The sequence below is a fragment of the Filicampus tigris genome, chromosome 7 (genome assembly GCF_054856515.1).
Source record: "Filicampus tigris isolate MCC_2025a chromosome 7, RoL_Ftig_1.0, whole genome shotgun sequence".
Taxonomy (NCBI): Eukaryota; Metazoa; Chordata; class Actinopteri; order Syngnathiformes; family Syngnathidae; genus Filicampus; species Filicampus tigris.
The window spans coordinates 23,639,772-23,659,734 of record NC_141223.1 but is presented as its reverse complement, the minus strand read 5'-3'; the positions used below and the strand labels follow the sequence as shown (position 1 = coordinate 23,659,734).

The following is a 19,963-nucleotide window of genomic DNA, read 5'->3' as shown; positions in this document are numbered from 1 at the left end:
TTGATTTGCATCAGATTTAACAGAAAACATCGTCAAACTACGTTTCACTTGTGTCGAAATCCTATCAACGTGTGATTTTGGACGCTGACAAGCCTGACATCGAGGAGGATTTTGATCGTGATCAGAGCCACAGAAATTCTCAACCGAATTTAAAATCTAAAAAATTAGGTGGTTAAAGGATTTCCTAACAGTGTCTGAGGTGCGACGCTTATTTTTCTCAAATGGACAATTGGGGCAATATTTCAGTCAATAAAACATAAAATGAAGCCAACTCGATTTCAAAGAAGTGCATTTTTATTTATTGGGATTCACTGTTTTGCCTTCCACTTGGTTTACATTTAACAGAAGAATGTGAGGCAAAGGAGAGGAAGTGCAGATATCATGAAAGAAGAATTGAGCGTTCCAGCCGAAGCTGCTCGGGCTCAGAAGATGGTGGAGGAGGATTGTCGGGAGGTTGGAAGCTGATGAGGTATCATGGGTCATCATTGTGTACTGTTCACACACACAGCTATTTTTATTCAATACGCTTGATAATCATCGGTGCACCCTATGTTATAAAAACTACATCTACATAGAAAATGTGGAGTTTTCCCTTAAAATAGTCACTGGCTTTCGTTAATGGCACGCTGAAGCTAAAGCCAAGTCAGGTGAGGGACTCATGCTGGACATCTTTTTGTCTCTCTGGAATTCCCAAAGGAATAGTTGAGCACACTTTTGTTGTTGTTGCAAACTCAGTGCACTACATGTAACATACCTAACTCCCATCTCTTTTGGCACTTGCGTCCACCTCTCATGGGCCTGCTATCTTGTCTCACACTGCACATTGGATATCTTAAAATTCAATACAGTAGGTCCTGATGGGCGATGATGGTTTTTAACCTGAGCACACAAGTTAGCATCTTGTGTAAAAGTGAAATATGTAAAAATGCATGATTGTAACTTGTCTGCACAAGATCATCGCTTGCGCCCGTGTGATAGTGTTGGTTGGATAAACCCTGATGAAGGCGAGGTATTACCAGTGATTGGATATTGATTCCACACAGAGATTCTGTGCTGTGTGTTCCATTGCTATACCAATGTGTGTAATGTCAATAAAATCAGACATATCCCAATATACTGCACATCACCTCCAAGACATTGCAGTCAAATGTAAACAAAAAACATGGCCACCTACAAGCACTGTATGTATTGTTTGTGAATTTAAGATGTCAAAATACTTGTCTACATCACAAATTGGATAGAGTGAACCCCAACTGGCAAATACCTGTATTTGTCCCCTCCCCCTAATTTTTTCACATTAATAGTTTCAACCATAAATATACCCCAAACTATGGTTCTGCAGTATATATACTGTGTGTTTTACAGATTATTTGATTTTGTATGTGGCATTTGCAACCTGTAAAAACACAAATCACCACTTTCCTTTTAGGAAGTGCTTTGGTTCCAGAAAGAGTGAAGATTAGATTCAACAGGGGAAAATGTGCATAGGTGAACTTGCGAATGGGGGTTCACAGTACTACTTTCCTATTAGCCAGGACTTTGCAACACCTTAGAATAGGCGGGGATTCACTGGACACGAGTTGGTAACTCAAGCGCACAAGATGCTAGCTTGTGTATGTGGGATACAGACTATTAGGAGAAGACTACTCAGCAAATATGTCAACATAATTGTAAATAGTTTTTTCCTGAATTACATTGTTATTCTTTTAAGTGTTCCATGTTCCTCTCCTTCCATCCAACAGTGTTCTGCAATGCAGCCCCATGGACAAAAATTAAACATTGTGGCCACAATTTGGATACTGTATAATGCGCAAAATTCTAATTTGTGGTGACGAATTGAGCAAAACATGCGCACAAAATACTAATTCATGGTCACAAAGTAGGTATAATGTGAGCACAAAATACAAATGACTACAGTGATGCCTTCAATACAAGTGATTTGAGTCATTGCTGGATAGTTAGGTAATAAAAGTGTAGTCCAGTTTATCCAGATGTTCAAGTCCATCCATCCATTATCCAAACCGCTTATCCTCACGAGGGTCGTGGGCGTGCCGGAGCCTATCCCAACCAGCTTCGGGCAGTAGGCAGAGTACTCCCTGAACTGGTTGCCAGCCAATCACAGAGCACACACAGACAAACAAACATTCACACTCACAGTCATACCTTGGCACAATTTCGAGTGGTCAGTGGTACCATGCATGTTTTTGGAATGTGGGAGGAGACCGGAGTACCTGGAGAAAACCCACGCAGGCATGGGGAGAACATGCAAACTTCACACAGGAAGGCCGGGGCCGGATTCGAACCAATGACCTCTGCATGTGAGGCCGACGTGCTAACCAGTCGACCACATGTTCAAGTTTTATTTAGTCAATTAGTGTTTTGTGCGCATGTTATGCCTGTTTTGTGGTCACAAATTAGCATTTTGTAATAATCATACAAATATATTGTGGCAACATCCCCCCCAAGCTCCCATGTCAAGTCTGGACTCCATATTCTTCTCATCGCTCATGATTTTTTATTTCTTTTTATTTCTTTTTTTAAGAATCGAGTTGTGGCGTGGTTTCAGAACTTCACCAGCCCACGGCGAGGTCCACCAGGATCCACTTCTCCGTACACGCGTCTTTAAAGTTCACTTAGATGCCCTTGTTCTTACCGTATGGATGATATCTACAGTGTGTTTCTCTTCTAACTTTGGTACAGCTAACGAGAGTCCAGAGGGGCGGCAGGGAGCTGCAGGTTGTAAATCAAGCGCGTTTCCGCTAAGAATAGATAAATGAATAGCTTAGAATTGATCTTGTGCTAAGACACACCACACTAAATGCAGACTGGCCAATCACAGTGTAGAATAGAGATTTGCCTGTTGAATCATTGTAATAGTATTTAGAGAGCTAGCCGGCTAGCTACTGAATGTGTTCCTGGTTCCAACGTTTGTGTTGGCCTTTGTATGAATCGACTAGAAATAAAGGGCTGGCCGCAAAGCTAACAAAAGTAGTTACATGTTCCAGGTTGAGCGCTAGCCAGCTTTAAGGGATGTCTCGCTGCTTAATATTATTGTCCTCCATCTTGTTGAATCTTGAGTTTTGTCGTGATTTGTTTTGACACAAGTCACTAAGGCCTGGTACACACAAATGAAATATGAGTGAAGCAGCAAAACCCACCCGTTTTTAGCCATCTCAGGGGGTGGCCATTTTGTCTCTTCTGTCAACTGAAGATGACATCACAGACCATCAGGGCTCAGATCACGACCAATCACGGCTCAAATGTTTTCTGAAGCTGAGCTATGATTGATCGTTATCTGAGCCCTGAGGGTGTTTGATGTCATTTTCAGACGACAGAAGTGACAAAATGGCCGCCCCCAGAGATGGCTAAACACGGGTGGATTTTGTTGCTTAAGTCACATTCCACAAACACAATACTGATCGGAATGCTGTGTTTCAACTAGTGGCCGTGCATTGAACATATTCTTAAAAAAATGTTTGGGTTGACTTCCGCTTTACGATTCTTGCGTGTGTACCAGGCCTAAGGCGGGCGGGTCTTAGTGAAAGGCCAGTTGATTATGGTTGAAGGTAGTGGAGCCGATGCATTAAAATGTGATTATTTTACAAGTACCTGTCGACGGTATGTGCACAAGGTCCTTTTTTGTTTTGTTTTGTCAGCTCCAGGAGAGCATTCACAGCTTTTTAATTTTTTTATTCTAATTTTTTTATGGTGGCTTGGCAGACAGGTAGGAAATGAGGGCGGCAATGGCGCAGATATACGTGACGATCCCGAACACGATGGAGAGCACGGAAAGCCACAGAGCCTGGCGGGACGCCGCATTGGCCCCCTGGAGGTCGCCCTCGGCCGAAGCCTTGTTGGTCTGAAAGAGGAGAGAAGGCTTTGAGTCAGTGATCTGTTTCTTTAGGGCAGTGGTTTTCTCAAAATGGAGCCGGCTAGCTGTAGTTTGGTAGTCTCCAAAATAATTTGCATTAAGTTTGTCGAAATTAGCAGTCGGAAACGCTAACGGAAGCCCGTTTAAAATGATAGGCGGACCGGCCTTTAGACAATTACGGACCAAATGGTGCATAGACGGATGGCGGAAGGTTACCCTGGCTGTAGGCGGAAGGTGATAAACGGACCGGGAATTTTTTGTAAAATGTCCAGCGCATTTAAACATTACATTACAACAGTTTTTTGTATAAATGATAAATTAGATTTTTTGGGGGGTCAAAAATAGGACAAAGTTTTTAATTCAAATGGCATTTTGTAGCACAAAAGGTAGTTGTAGTTCATTAGGATGACAGTTAGAGACAGGTAAGTCGGATGATAAAATCCTAGAAAGATAATTCGCCAAGGGTGGAATTCAAGTGTTAGACCACACATAGCAGATTTATAAGTAAATCAACAAATCTAGGTAAATAAATAAATAGAGAAATAAATAAATAGAGAAATAAATAGAGATATAAATAAATAAATAATTAAAAATGCACACCGGTAAGATACTTTTATATACAAGGACTTTTTTAAGGGTAAAGCGCTTGCAAGAGGGGAGTCTTTGGAAACATTCTCTCCTGTAAGGGGCTCCAGGATCCAAAAAGCTTGACATCCCCTGCTTTAGGGATCTGATAAAATGACAACACAGCAGATTTGATGAGACGGACGCTAATGAAACATTCAGTTTGAGTTTTTTCTGTGTTGCGGCTCGTTCATCACTTCATCACTCCCTCGCTAGTCCAAGGCCCCTTTAACCCTGCCTATTAAAGGCGGGAATTTTCCCCTGATTGCAGTTCTGTGTGAACAACACCGATGAAGTTCGGCGACGGGTGCTGTGCGTGTCAAAGTCAAGGTGTGCATTTCTCTGCTTCGCAACTAGTATCAACTCTTTCAGAGACTTCTGAGAAGATCTTTTCTTTGCTTGCGTCTTTAACACAGAATCTAGCAAATTGGGAGGTTGACACAACTACGCTGCAATCAGGTCTTCTTAATGTGACATTTCTAAAACGATGTTCAACGTTTGGGGGATTGTATTTTGTGGTATATTTACAGCTGAAACTGTGTCAAATGCTGAATATATGCTGAAGCTGTTACTGTTGCGATGAGGCTCTTTTGCTGCATGTTTTTCTTTGACTCTAACCGCCTCGCCATTTCTGCCTCCACTTGATGACTCTCTTGGTGCTCTGTCACCTTGAGGCTTCTTGTTATGACTCTAATTAAATCTTAATGAAGGCCATTGATTCAATAGGATGGCCTTTGCAACTGTCTGCTAGTTCGCTTTACAGAAGCGTTAATTGGACTTTTACAGAGCTGTTGTCCCCCGTTCTATTTTCTAAGTCTAGACGAGGTGTTCTTCCACTTTTTGACCCATTACATTTTCCCAAAGGCCGCCTTTTATTGCAAGCGGCAATTAAACATAACTACTACTTCCTGTACCCCTCGATGCCGTAGGAATTATTACAAAAAATTAGTCATAATGTTCCGATAACAAATCATTTGTTATTAGAGCAAAAGTCATTCCGCCGTGTCTTTTTTCTACCCTTTTATTAATCATTTGTCTATTATATAAATGTTTGAACTCATGAGTGTATTTTATATCTTTTGTGCTCCAAAGGATTTAAGAAATGTCACTGATGCAGGGATTTCAGATTTATGTGATGTTTCGCAGTCATGTCAGAATTTTTCATTTTTCAATGGTTTATTGTTTTAATGTGTTCATTTTACCGGTGCACCTACAGTACATACATTTCATTTATTGCAAATGACTTTGCCGACAACCATGATGTGGCTCACTGAACCCCATGGGCCACAGTTTGAGCACCACTGCTCTCGACACAATAACAAACTCGACCTGAAAAATCCCAGACTTTGACATTTAATCCCTTCTTTCCTAACATTTGTTTTACATCTTAAAATTGTGCTCACAGTCTTTGTGTGTTTTGATCCTTTGTAGCTAACTTAATCCTGCAAATCTATGTAATCCCTGCACTTGTGTTGCACTTAAAACAGTGAAGCTGTTGTTAGTCCATCGCTGCCGACTGAAGTGCCGGGTTACATCTCATCAGTTTGGTACAAATGTGTGTATGCGCGCGTGTGTGTGTTTACCTTCTGCGAGAGGTAGAAGGCGGCGATGCCCAGGGGCCAGAAGCAGCAGAGCATGGAGAAGAAGGCGAGGCCCAGGTAGTCCTGAGGGATCATCAGGGGGAAGTTGCTCTCGCTGTCGCTATCGCTGAAATCTTCCATGGACGAGTCCTGAGGGCGCGAGTGGAAACAGGCGGGAGGTCAGAAAGGACGGTCAGTTGACATGATTTTATTTTATTCTTTAATTCTGGTACTTAACCCCTGAATAGTGATTTTATTGTATTTTTTTTTCATAGTTGGCCATACAAAATGTCACTACCGGCCGACCCTAAAGTGGAATTTGCATAATTTGCATTTTTTTAAAAAATGTGATCTTTTCTCGGTTTACACACAAATTGACTTCCTTGGTGTGAAATATTAGCCTGTTTAGTTTAACACTGTTATTACTAGGGGTGGGAACAATAATCATTTTTTCAATGCATCGTTCGACGTATTAAAAAGATTGTGAATCGATTCATAGGTATTAATAATCGATATTTAACGTTTCCATAAAAAACTAAAAGCATGGGCAAGTGATTAAGTGTGTTTGTACGTCAGATGCCTGTGCTAAGCTAAGCTAATACGTGACAAGATGGCGGAAAAAGCAAAACCTCATACGAGCACAGCAAAGTCAAAGTGTGAAATATAAATCATCGGTCTTCCTTGAGTTTTTCCTAGACTAGAAATGTAAGCCAATGTAGTGATGCATCGGAATCGAATCGAATCACAGGCCTCTGAATCGGAATTGAATCAAATCGTGGGCCTCTGAATCGGATCGAATAGTGAAGTACCCATAGATTCCCACCTCTAGTTATTATTATTGTTATATGAATGGCAACGGGTGCACACACAGGTTAGTTGTGCCTCCTGCCATCTAGTGGAAGAGCATTTAATTGTTCTGCCTGTCACTCTTCGCCACTGGTACAGCTAGATCAACAAAGAAACATTATTTGTAGTGAATGAATAATAATAAACGGAGAAGTTAAGTGAAATTGGTTAGTTTCCCGCAGGAAATCCGTTGGGAATGTCATATAATACAAAACAATGACACAACACAATGGTACAAAACAAAATGAATAGTATTCATTGTTAATCCTGTGCGATTGATGTTATTTCTGCTCTAAAAGAGGCCTAGGAGGTGTTTATGTCTGGCAGCACTGAAACTTTGCTGGTGCCATGTGATTGAATGAGGTCATGTGACTGGATGAGGCTAGCCCGAACGAGCTCTGACAGGTTGCTCGTGACTCACGCGTCATTGGCGAGTGAAGGTTTATTCAATCTGACTTCCTGTATGCTTTGGTTTGTCACGTGAATGCGCCTGTGCAAATGATGCAGCTGCAGCCTTAGCATACCGGCCGTAATATTAGGCACCCCTGCAGCATTTGATGCGGTGTTCACACATCCCAATTTTTAACATCTTAAAGATTTAAGCAAAGTTAGGTCAACTCAAGTCATTTCACCACAGGCCGCAATTTGGTAGTGAACAATTATTCAAAAAGAGGCTTCAAGCTGTTTAATGCCCCTCCCAGTTGAAGTTTACTGTCAAACTAAACAAAATAAAGACATTTACCCCCCCCCCCCAACCCCCCCCCCCCCCACCCCCCACCCCCACCCAAAAAAGTCAATTTCGTGCTAACTTACTGAATGCTACCAAACAATGCAAGATGCAGTAGACGGCTTAGAATCAACGTTGGCGGTGTTGTAATGCTTTAAGCTAGTGGTTCCCAACCTTTCTTGGCTTGTATAGCCCAAAACGTTTTTGTCATAACATGACTAGCCCCTCAATCATACATGTTGATGATTCTCTAAAAATAGCTATGACGTTTCAGAAAAAAATTCCACCTGTCACCGAACCTAACCCTTAATTCAGCAATATTACTACTGTAAATACACTATATTACTATATGACCTATTATATTATTGTTATTATTATGAAAACCTGATGTGCAAGAGAAAAAATGAGGACAGAATCGGTCCAAATTAGCACAGAAGATTAATCTAGAAAAGTTAACTTGCATCTCTAATTCAAACATTTTGTAAAAATGTGTTCACCAGTTTAGTCATCTGTTAATAAATAGTCATCGTAACACAACCCACACCACAGGATATTCATCCAGGATAATCTTTCAGAGACACATCTGAGATTCGGGTCTTGGCTGATTTCAATTTTAAGGAGAGAAAATTGTCAAATTAGTCCCGCTTTTCGATATGTGTCATCAAGATACAGGAGCTGTATGGAAAAATGGCATCTAGATAATAGTGCTCATGTTTGAAGTATAAATAATGCGATTTTGTGCTTGGGTTGTTCCTGTCCACTTGAATCCTTCAACGTCCGCCATTTTCTTTTGCAAAACGTTTTGGGCTTCGCTGTGTGCGACGAAGGAGAAGAAGATGCCGTGTTGCCTTTGAGGTCACGGCGAGGTTTCCTTCCCGCAAGCCCGCACTTTTTGCATGACTGCACCGCCGCCAGAATTCCAAATGAGCTTTTTGTCTGTCCTTGAGGAGCAAAAACTTGTGTTTAGGCAGTGCATGTAAAACAAAGGTAAAATTGCTTATTGTGGGATACTGATTTAACTTGTCATATTCATTCTTCTTCTCTTATTTAGTGCATGTTCCTCATGGCCACGTCGTTGGCCGTTGGAACAGAGCTGTCATTTTACATTCGTTACCTGCCAAGCTTCATGCAATGTGACTCCTTGACAGCTTTGCCTTGCCGCTGTCCCCAAAATACTTTGCTAGCTCGCGTCTATTAATAAGTCGAGAGACGCTTTTGTGCATATAATGTAGTTATCTTTCTCCAGCAGCAGAGGATGTGTCACACATTTAAATGATGTGATGAACTATTGCTTGGTTTCTCAAACTCACAATTTACAAACTCTAAGTACCATTAGATCTTGTCTGCCTTATAATGTTACATTTGAGGCTTATGGAATGGCGGGAATGTCACACTTCAAAGGGGCCATGTTATGGACCAATTGACAGGTTTCTTTTGTTTGACGTGTCCATTCGTGAGAAATATTTACAAGGACCTACTCATAATCCCACTGCCAATTAAACGTAACTACCACATGTACCCCTAAATGCCATAAGAATAAAAAAGTTAGCTATTATTCAAGAATAAATGATTCTGAAGTGTAATCGTTTTAAATCGTTTTTGTAATCTACTAGTACACCCCAACATCGAGTTAACTCAAGAAATGCGTTTTTTGTGTGCATTTGAGCACAAGGCTCTGACGCAATTAATCACAAAGTTTCAGGCTTGGGAAGCGTTGTAATGTCGTGCAATCGCCCGAAGATGTCACCAGTGTCGTTTATCAGACCCATTGCCAGTATGTAGCACAATCTTCATACATTTTTTGTTTTTTGCATCAAAGTTGCTTTTTTAGAATTGTTTCGGGGTTTTAAAATAAGAAAAGTACTGTTTATATGTATGAGGTGTCATCAAAGCAAAAACATTGGGGTCAAAGTTGAAATTTACAAGTTTATAGTTTATATATAAGTCTTTTCACAAAACCCTCGATTTCTCAATTTTTTTTCCAGAAACAGGATTTTCGGGTGAAACTTGCCCATGTTCTACTGCAGCAGAATGCCAGAAAGAAACTTCTTTTTCTTATGAAAGAAGAGAGTCTAATCTTTCTTTTGGTAGGTTCCATGTCTATATAGTCATAAAACACAATATTCTGTGGGCCTTCAAAGATGGGTCAAAATCCTCGAAATGGCTGACACTGAGGAGCTTAGCTGCGCTGCAAATGGATGGCATTGAATGAGTGAATAATGTCTTTACTCGGGGAATTTCCCCGCTGTGGATCAATAAAATCGTCCTCTTGTTTTTATGATTCACATCAGAGCTTTCAACTGGTCTGAAGCAGCTGAGGTCGGGTGGAGTAATTGTCTTATTGTGTCGTGTTTGGAAATGATTTTGCAGGCCCCAAATATCTTGTCCAGGGATCCTAGTTTGAGAACCACCGTCTTCCACACTCTATCCTGCAATGTCATCAAGTAAAAGCAGACAAACATGGAACTTTCAGGCAACACGGCAACTTACGTCCGAGTCGGGAAGCAGGTCGTCTTCGTCGTCCATGCTGTAGGAGGCGCTGTGGAAGTCACCATGCGCCTCGGCCAGCAGCTTCCTCTCCAGCGTGGCTCCGGGCCCGATGTCCACAAAGGTGGTCTCCAGGTAGTCCTTGCTGAGCAGCGAGTCGCCGTGGCTCCAGATGGGCGCAGTCGGGTAGAAGGACTCGAACGTGCGGGGCAAGGAACACGGGTCCAGAAGCTGATGCGGCTGCTGAACATCCGGAGGGTGTCCACAGTAGCCCCTCCATGCCAGAGGAGGGTAGGCCATGTCTTCCTCGCACTTGACCAGCATTCCTTTGAAGACTCCCCCAGGAGCCGGTCCCGATGGCGGATGGGGGCTTTCTCCCAGTAGAGGGTGCTCCAGCTCGTCGCGGCTCTCCATCGCTGCCTTTGACTGGCATCCACGCCAAAATGTAATCTACAGAATCAGAGTGGCTCCCCCGAGCAGTGCACAATGGGATTATATGCTTTGCCGTCTGCTAGTGTTTCAGCGATAATCCATTTTTAATCCAATTCTATGATTTCTCTCTTGGTGAAAGCTCAGCTGCAGAGGACGACAACGCGTGTTATATCCGTTGTCCCCTGCAGGTTAGGGATGAAGAATTCCAAAGCCTCTGATCTTCAAGTGTTTGGTTTTCCAATACACGTCTCCTTTCTAATAATTGTCTTTGGAAATCCTGGAACAATCCCGATCCTAACGGAACACAATGTTGTGATGTAGCGGTAGAAAAAAGGATTTGGTGGAATTGAGAGTTGAGAAATAGTCGCGATGAATGGATGAGACTCTGAACCGTCTCGATTTAGATGCTCAGTTTTGTTGTCCGTCTCCGAGCCTTGCGACTGACTGGCGACCAATGCAGGATTATCACATCTATCCTTCCTTTGCATACAAGTTTGCAAAAAAGGTTCTGCTGTGGAAACAGTTGTGGAATGACCACAAACTAATGTAAAAGACTCAGAACTTGCTGCGATTTCCAGATGTCTGTCTCCATGTGCCCTGTGGTTGACTGGTTACCAATCCAGGATGTGGGATTATCAAATCAATCCTTCCCATGCAGGGTAAGAAAAAAGTTCTAGGTGGAATTGGCAGTTGAGGAATGTCTACAAAAAATGGATAACACTCGGTAACAGTCTTGATTTAAATTCTAGTCTATTTCTCTTTTTTTGGGAGATAATGAGAGTTGAGGACTGATGGTAAAATCCCGAATAACTTTGCGATTTTGTGGTGCAGGTTTGTTATCTGTCTCTATGTGCCCTGCGATTGGCTGATGGGCCAATCCAGGGTTCAGGGCTATCACATCAATGCTTTCCGTCGTGGATCGGAAAAAAAGTGCTGGGTGGGAATGAGTGTAAATGAATGGATTACACTTGAGAGCAGATTTAAATGCTCAGGTTTTTCTCTTTATATCGCTATAAACTGATGTGATTGACTAACGACCAATGCAGGGTATAATAGTATCACATCAAATTTACTGTCAATAGTTTGAGCAAAAGTTCTCAAATTAAGGGCTGAGGAATGCCAATTAACGGACAAGCTTTTGTGATTTTCGAGGTGCAGGTTCGTCGTCGGCCTCTGTGTCCTGCGATTGACCTGCGACCAATTCAGTTTTTGATATGCCTTTCGCCCGGAGTCAGCCGGCAGTCCTGCTGTCCTGTCACACTGGACAGAATAAATAGAAGGAACTGGATGGCTTGATGATGTGTTTCAGACGACTGCACCGATAACTGCTGCGTGTCGATTATGCCCGAGCATCAGTCAAACTCGTGGCACCATGGGCGGATTGGGGCCATATTGCAGGGCAGTTAATCTGTAAAAGCAACGAGGCTCCAGAAATAGAATCCTACGGTACGCATCGGCAGGTCACCCGGCCCGCCGGCATACAGTGTTCATCGCTGCACCACGTCATCATGAAGAAATCAAAGATCCGTGTTGATTTATGGCTCCTCCAGGACGTGTATTTTTAATGTAGTCCGTCCAACTTCACAAGGTTTAAGTCGAGACAAATGAGGAGCGCCGGGCTCTTTATTCGAGCTGCCACAAGGAAGAAGAGGACGAGGAGGTGGCCTATTAAAGAGAAAGCAACAAACACATTTCAGCGTCAACGTTACCTTGATCAAGAAACGATTGTTTCACTGATCAATGCGCATCGATAGTATATCACGATTTCCTTTTTAAAGTCAATCTATGTGAAGACTGCTGAGTGAAGTGTAAAAACCCGCAAAATCCCAAAGAGGAACTTTTAATTCAATTCTGGAGCACAGCAGATGTGTTCTACATAAGCGTTATATAAAGTGGACCTTTGGGTAAAACAGCACTCGCTCAGAGTTTAGAAAGTTCGTTTTTGGATCAATAGACTGTAACACTTACTTAGTTCAGCTTGATGTGTTCCAGGCGTCCTCAAATAAGATCAGGAAGAGCTCTGCAGAGACACACGAGGGGTTATATAAAAACACAACTGCATTTGAGAACTTGGCACAACAAGTCTTAAAAATATGTCCGTTTGTTTTATTTTGAAATATGACACACCAGAATAGAAGGTGAATGGCCTACCCGTATTAAATGCAACATGAGTCATGATACATTCATGCAGATGAACGTAAACGTGTGCAAAACAGACTAGATACATGGTGAGCATACGATTGCTAGATGGCTGATCAAGGATTGATAGATACAATACATGGGGATACATAACGGACACTGGATGGATTTGTGATAGACAGATGACCAATACGTGATTATATATTGATCATAGATGATGAAGTGATTGTAGATGATGAATGCACGGTAGATGCGTCACGTTACCTTACGGATACATGGCAGATCTTACATCATGATGCAGGACTGATAAATACATGTTAAAAAAAAAAAAGAAGGACATTTAACGAAGATGGTGATCTAATGCTTACTTAATGATATATGTTTACTTTTTCTATCGTGGGATATCACAATCCACTATAGTTGCTTAGCTGCAAGAAGACATGATTCTCTCGTGTCACGGGGAAGATGCTGCAGTTTCGGGGTGAAGCATGAAGGCAATCAATAGCACGTTAATGGAGCATTCCATTGCACCCGGGAGAGGAAGAACCTGTGATTGCATCATCAAGCAGCTTTCTTCTTGTACTTCACTTGCACCGATTGGATCCATGCTTGCTATTCTCCCATCCACACACACACTCCCAACTACCGCATCTTCATTCCAGTAACGATGCATTCAGATTATTACGCCCACCCGCCTCCTTGTCCTCCTCATCCTTCTCTTTGCATTCTACAACGCTAATAAAGGTGCCACAAGGGAGGCGACAAGGACGCTGCCACAAATCACAAAACACTGTGTAACAAGAGTCTTCCCCCTGTGACTCACCCCCGTGCTTTTATTCAATCAGGACAATGCGTGTTTTAACTACCAGGCCTGAATGATGCAATATATTGATATCGCTACTTATTTTCATCTCACAGTGCGCAGTATACATACACCAGCAGTCTCCACAGTTACGTTGATGTTGTAAATAATACATCACCAGTGTTTTTATTCCAAGATATAATTTATCGTAAAACCAATGTACAGCGGTACCTCGACATACGAGTTTAATTCCTTCCGTGACTACTCTGGGAAATCTAAACGCTCACACCTCAAATGGTCTTTCCCCATTGAAATGAATGCAAATGTTTTTAATTTGTCCCAGCCTCCCGCTCAAAATGAAAAATCTTTGTTCCGGGCGGAACAAAAATAGTACCCGTCTATAGGCCGGTTCGCCTCTAGGTAGTTTTAAACGGCCATCTGTCGGCGAGTCCGACTAAACTTTCACTAGCACACCCCCCGCCCCCGCTGGACAATATTTGAACAGAAATAGTGACTCACTGCACTTTGAAAGCCTGTCCACAGCCTGGCCCCTCATTCAAATCTGTCCCCCAAGAAACAACAACTCACTATCTTCCTCTCCGCGCTCGCGGCGGCCATCGAAGCAACCCTGCGAAAATTAAGGCTAATGACGGACTGCGACGAATGTCGGACTGGGTTTCCATCGATGCTTAATCTGTCTATTTGAACATTTTTCCCGTCATTCGTCAACCGTCAGCAAAACGGGCATCCGTCAGTGACGGATAGACGGACCGCTCCGTCAGATAGATGGAATTCCCAGCTCTGATAATATCTGATGGATACGTAATGATACATAATACCTGAGGTTAAAGGATTTACCGGAACAGAATTGATACATGATGATACCTGACTGATACATGACCGATACCGAATCGATAGATGCATAGTGATTCACGATGACACCTGATGGATATGTGATTCATAGCTGGCCGATACAGAATTTACAGTACAGATACTACATGATGCATACCCATGATACATGTTTGACCTTACTTTGTGATTATCTCACTGTTGCAGAAAGTCTTTGGGATTGCTACTTGAGGTTACAGTATTGCTCAGGCCTCTTCAACGGGTAAGTGGGTAATTTTGTTTTACTTACTTTGCGTTATGATAATTTCATTTTTTTATAATGATAATTAAAACAGGGGATCTCAAACCTTTTGGGCCCAGGGAGAAATTTTTCCAAGGATGCCATAATAATCTTAATGCCAATTAAACTACCGTGTGTACCCCTAAATCCCATATGAATGAAAAAAATTGGTAATTATTTTTCACAGCCCCAAGCTATAACTCTCCAGTTTGAGAATCACTGATTCAAAACATTGCTGGGAAAGTTAATAAAGCTTTTATGAGGGCAAAAAGATGATTATTATTTCCATTATTTCCTATGGGAAAGCATTTATACAAAGGATCTCGTACGCTAGCCTATCATTGAGGCAAACCTTGAGGTAGATTGGGAAAGGGAAGCGAAACTGCTATTGCTGCTGCTGACTTTGTCTGATTTTCAGCCACTCTGCAGTCTCACTCCATGTGTTTCAGCGCACGAGCAAGTACACAATGCGCAGCGCTGGAGGTAATTGGTCAACCAGTCAAGCTCGTGCACAAACGAGCGGCCAGGGACGGGCTACTGGAAATCACAGTCACGAATGAAAACACACGTACGCGTGCCCTCTGCCAATCAGAGCCGAGCGGCCATCCTCTGAGACACGCCACGGGGGGGGGGGGTAGAAGTGGAACATAAACGGACCTATTGATTTCATCTCTGCGATAAAGACGATTTTTTAAAAAAGGTTGCACGCAGCTTTCTTGCCATTTGCAAAATAATTTCCTGTTCCTATGGAAACGCACTGAGCTGGCTGCATGAGAAGTGAAGTGCAGGCTATTTATTTGACACTCTCTGAAGGATGGTTGAATGATGTCATACTGCACTCTTAAAACTGCTGGGTTAAAATCAGAGGTGGGCGTGTCAGTAAATTTTGCCAGTCCGTCATTCGCCAACGGCCGGGCCACCTGTCCGGCACCGTCAGGCTGTCATTTCAAGCCGACTAAATCTGTCATCGTCAGTCTGTCACTCCGTCATTGTTATTTTTTACCACGCGTCCCTCATTATTACAGTCCGTCACAGCTGTTTTAGAACCGTCAGCGCCAGCTCTGTCGTAGGGAGGGATACAAAACAGGCAGGATGTGGCTCTCGAGGGACCGGAGTTCCCTACCCTTAAAGGTCATGCCTAGTGATCCAACTGGATGTTAACCAACCAAGTATTACCCACTGAGGCATCCAGCTGCCAATATTTTCTCCGAATGTAACATTCAATTTACTCATGTACACAAGATGTGTGTCCAAAATGGTGACTAGCTTCAGCTCTTCAGCCCGGCCAAATCCAATTTGAACCCAATCTGCTGGCTCAAAATAATGAACCCAACCTTGAGTAAAAGTCACCCAATCTGCTCCAAATCCAGCAAGTGGTTTAGGAAAACAACTTTTTTTACAGCATTTTTTAGTGTGTGGGTTTACTTTCTTGCAATAGTATGTGTGTATATGCGCTCCCACCTTCAGTTTGGGAGTACATACAACTGAGTGGCCAACATTCCTTCTGAACCTTACCAGTTGGGTTAAAAATAACACAATTTGACGACGATCCACTATTTGGGTCAATTTGACCCACTTTCTTGCGTTTTGTAGAAACCAGTCCAATTTTTGGGGTTGTTTTGTAGAAAAATACCCATTTTTACTCAGAGAGTTGGATCAAATTGACCCAAGTAGTGGATTGGTCCATTTTTGACCCAAAATTGTGCTATTTTTAACCCAACTATTTTTAGAGTGTATGTATGCACTCCCTCCTTCAGCAGCACAAACCAATGAAAGCCCAACCTCACTTCTTTGCCGTACTACCCGGTATGTCAAATTAGGACTTAATCAACATTTATTTATATCCATATCTTTCTATGTGTGTGTATACACTCCCTCCATCCAATTTCGGGACACACACACATCAGAACGCCCATCTCGTCTTCTGAGGCTTACTAGGATATAACCAAGATATATGATAAATAGACATTTATTTATATCCCTGTCTTGGTATGTGTATGCGTGTGTGTGTATGCCCTCCCTCCACCAGTTCGGCAGCACACACAACAGGCCAAGCTGTGTGATTAATGGACATTTATTCAGTCATCAGTTTGGCAGTGCTGTGCAAGCATAGTAGTGTTGCCGCAGATTAAATGCCCGCACGTCCCTGTTCAAGTATGTTTGTATGTGCTCCTTCCATCAGCTGCGTGCTCATGATGAAATGTTCTGCTGTACTGCAATGCCCTTCAGAGAGATTTACCTGGCAAAGCTTAATCGACAAAGGTAAACATTGCACGGTCCACCACACAGCACTCGGACAACCTCGAGAGTGTAAACATTTATTTAGGTACTACTTTGATTTCGCTATTATGGCCAAAATATTTTAATTTAGTCATTATATACGTTTTTTTTAAACATATTTGTAACATAAAAGGTTTAATCTCTCAAAACATTTATTTAGGTAACATTTTTATGTATGTTGCAATATATTTTATTTGATTCATTATTTAAGTACGCCCCTCCATTTAAGTGCAGTGTTAATGTCAAACATTTTTTTATTTTTACGTACAGCCAATTTTTAAGTACGTTTCAGTTGTATTTAACTTTGTTTTGACGTTTGGTTGTATTTGACTTTTAAGTACAATACATTTGCATTTAATTTTCAAGAACTGTTTGTTTTCAAACATTTAGTTAGGTATATTTTTTACTCCACTTTTATGTGCAGCATATTTTATTTGAATTGAAGTATTTTTTTTTTATTGTATTTCACTGTTCAAGCTGTGCGTAAGATTTTATAGTATTCTTCATTTTTTAAAATTCAACATTTATTTGACCTTTTAAAGTACAACATCATGTTTTATTTGTACAGGATATGTTTTACTTTTCAAGTTTTTTAGTATAGTTCAATTGTACTGAACTTATGTAGAGTACAATACAGCACATAAGTACAGTTTCGCCCCCCATACTGTATTTAAGTGCAGGATTAATTTCCGTAGTGTGCATCAAGACGGACGGTAGCTTACAATAATATTAAATATTCTCTATTTTGCCTCATTTTTGATGAACACAAAGGCTCGTACTGGATTTCAATGTTGGTCGTTATGGTGCTACTTGGCAAGCTTATTTGTATTTTTGCGGTAGTGTGGTAAGTTATTGTATTGTCATCTCACAGTGCGCAGTATAAGCCGCTGAAATACACGCACACACACTGAAAATGAAGCAATGAAGTGTGTTGGACACAGTGTTCTGCGTAGAGCACAATAGTGCGTTGCTGTCGTTTGTGCACGCCCACTCGTGTGTGTGCAAATGAGCCAACGGTGTGTCGCTGCCTCCTGCAGCTGTTTTTCAACCCACTTTGCATTCATCATGTCTTCTGCTTCTGAACGTGCACACGTTTTAAGTGCGAGGGTGATGTCACTCGGTGCACATTCACGCATACGTCTACCACACCCTAGAAAAAAACACAACGTTTTAAGAAGCGTGTGTATAATGTTGCAGGCGAGGCAGACATGCAGACATGCACAGGAACAAAACAAGGTAAACGTGTACAGTGTACTGCATTTTTGTTGTTGTTACATGGCATGAATACACGCATCCTGTACTGTAAGTGTTTTACCATATTTTCCTAACCCTTTCCCGATGGAAGCACGACTACACAGGAGCATTGAACCAATACAAGCTATTGGTCTTTTTGATTTCAAAGGTACCAGTGTGTTTCTGTACATGAGCAAGGGGGAATTTCCAATGTCAGTGTAACTTAGCTCAGTTCATATAATGATGATGATAATGAGCTTGCATTTGCAGGCACATCATCATTTAAGTTGCACACACAGTTTGCCGTGTAGCATGATTTATAATGCATATGACATGAACCTTCTTAACTCAACTTTATTTTCTTGATGAAGTTGAAGGACAAAAAAAAAAAAAAAAAAAAGAAATCTTTTTGTACGTATTTTTCTGTTCATCAAAAAGACGTATTCCATTTTAAAGTCGTGGTCATGTCGATCTAATATCATTCAGCATTTTTTCTGTCCTCATTTGTTTTTAACCAAGCATCGTATGACCTAAAAAATTAATTTAAAGTATTTTTTAGTACTTTATTGTATTGTTATTATTATTTTTTAAACGTTTTATTCAAATTAAATATCCTCCTCTGTGATCACAAGTTTTCCCTAATCAATAATTCATGGGTGGATGTACATGTCACACTGTATGTGACTATATAGAATACAATGCATTTTTATTATGATACACCTTGTGTGATTATTATTATTATTATTATTATTATTATTATTATTATTATTACTACTACTATTTGATTCCTATTATTATCATTGTAGTAGCAGTATTAGGAGTAGTATGCACATATACAGTGTGAATATGTAATACAGTGTATTATACAATACTGTAATTAGACCCGTGTCGTATTATATTATTATTATTATTATTATTATTATACAGTATGTCTACATCTATAACCTCTGTATATGAGTATATTGTTATTGTATATTTTGATCATGTAGATTAGTATTATTATCATCATATATGTAATGTCATTAGTATTGTATATACCTATAGTATACATATACATATGTATAAGTGAGTGTATTCTGAATACAGTGTATTATGATGCACAAAATATAAAAATAGTGTATATAAGTTTTCAGTTTGATTATTCTTACATACCTTGTGTGTATTATTATTAATTTTGTTAACATACACTATGAACATACATTGCAATGAATGACACTCATAGGAATAAATACTGTATCCAGACGCTAAAAAAAACAAATGTAAACACAAATATAATAAATGGATGTCATAAAAAGGAGCAACACAATTCAAGTGAATGATGTGCGACCGCATGTGGCGAATGAATAATCTTGGCATATTGTTGCCTCACCTTCAGGTTGGCACGTCGGCTTCTGTGCCCGCTCGATGAATCGTCAGCCAGAGAAGACAATCGGCCACTGGTCCTGCATTGTTTTGCATCCACGCTGGCGTGCACGGTAGGACGTCAGTGCTGCAACGGAGTCCCTTCCCCCCCGCGCGTCGCCTCCTCCCCCGTCATCCTCCTCCTCCTCGTCTCCTCCTGGCTCCTCCTCAGTGGAGGGAGCATGGCGTTCCTCTCTCCTGACTCCCCAACTTCCCTGTGACGCTCTATCACTCTCTCTATCACTCTCTCTCTATCACTCTCTCTCTCTCTCTCTCTCTCTCTCTCTCTCACTCTCTCTCTCTCTCTCTCTCTCTCTCTCTCTCTCTCTCTCTCTCTCTCTCTCTCTCTCTCTCGCTCAATATCGCTCAGTTTCCACATACTGCAGTTTTCCTCCTCCGCTTTGCAGCTCCA

The 19,963-nt window shown here is 41.4% G+C and overlaps 1 protein-coding gene across 2 annotated transcripts; it reads right to left on the bottom strand.

Annotated features, from left to right (window-relative positions):
* Positions 1-272: 272 nt before the first annotated feature.
* Positions 273-19,683, bottom strand: tmem91 (transmembrane protein 91). Of its 2 annotated transcripts, XM_086036406.1 has the most exons (6): positions 19,520-19,677; positions 12,971-13,009; positions 12,536-12,587; positions 10,139-12,232; positions 6,079-6,225; positions 273-3,859 (listed from the first exon to the last, which is right to left on the bottom strand). In XM_086036406.1, exons 4-6 carry the CDS (start codon positions 10,547-10,549, stop codon positions 3,704-3,706), a joined length of 714 nt encoding a protein of 237 aa, XP_085892532.1. In that variant the 5' UTR covers positions 10,550-12,232; positions 12,536-12,587; positions 12,971-13,009; positions 19,520-19,677; the 3' UTR covers positions 273-3,703. The 2 variants fall into 2 exon arrangements, with proteins under 2 accessions (XP_085892532.1, XP_085892531.1); XM_086036405.1 differs by lacking the exon at positions 12,971-13,009 and having other exon boundaries at positions 19,520-19,683.
* Between the last annotated feature and the right edge of the window lie 280 nt (positions 19,684-19,963).

Excerpts from the sequence above, each read along its gene's own strand:
- tmem91 (XM_086036405.1), bottom strand. The coding sequence starts at position 10,549 with ATGGAGAGCCGCGACGAGCTGGAGCACCCTCTACTGGGAGAAAGCCCC. Across the intron at positions 6,226-10,138 it reads ACCTGCTTCCCGACTCGGAC|GACTCGTCCATGGAAGATTT; the intron begins GTAAGTTGCCGT and ends TCGCGCCCTCAG. Across the intron at positions 3,860-6,078 it reads CCTTCTACCTCTCGCAGAAG|ACCAACAAGGCTTCGGCCGA; the intron begins GTAAACACACAC and ends CTCCTCTTTCAG.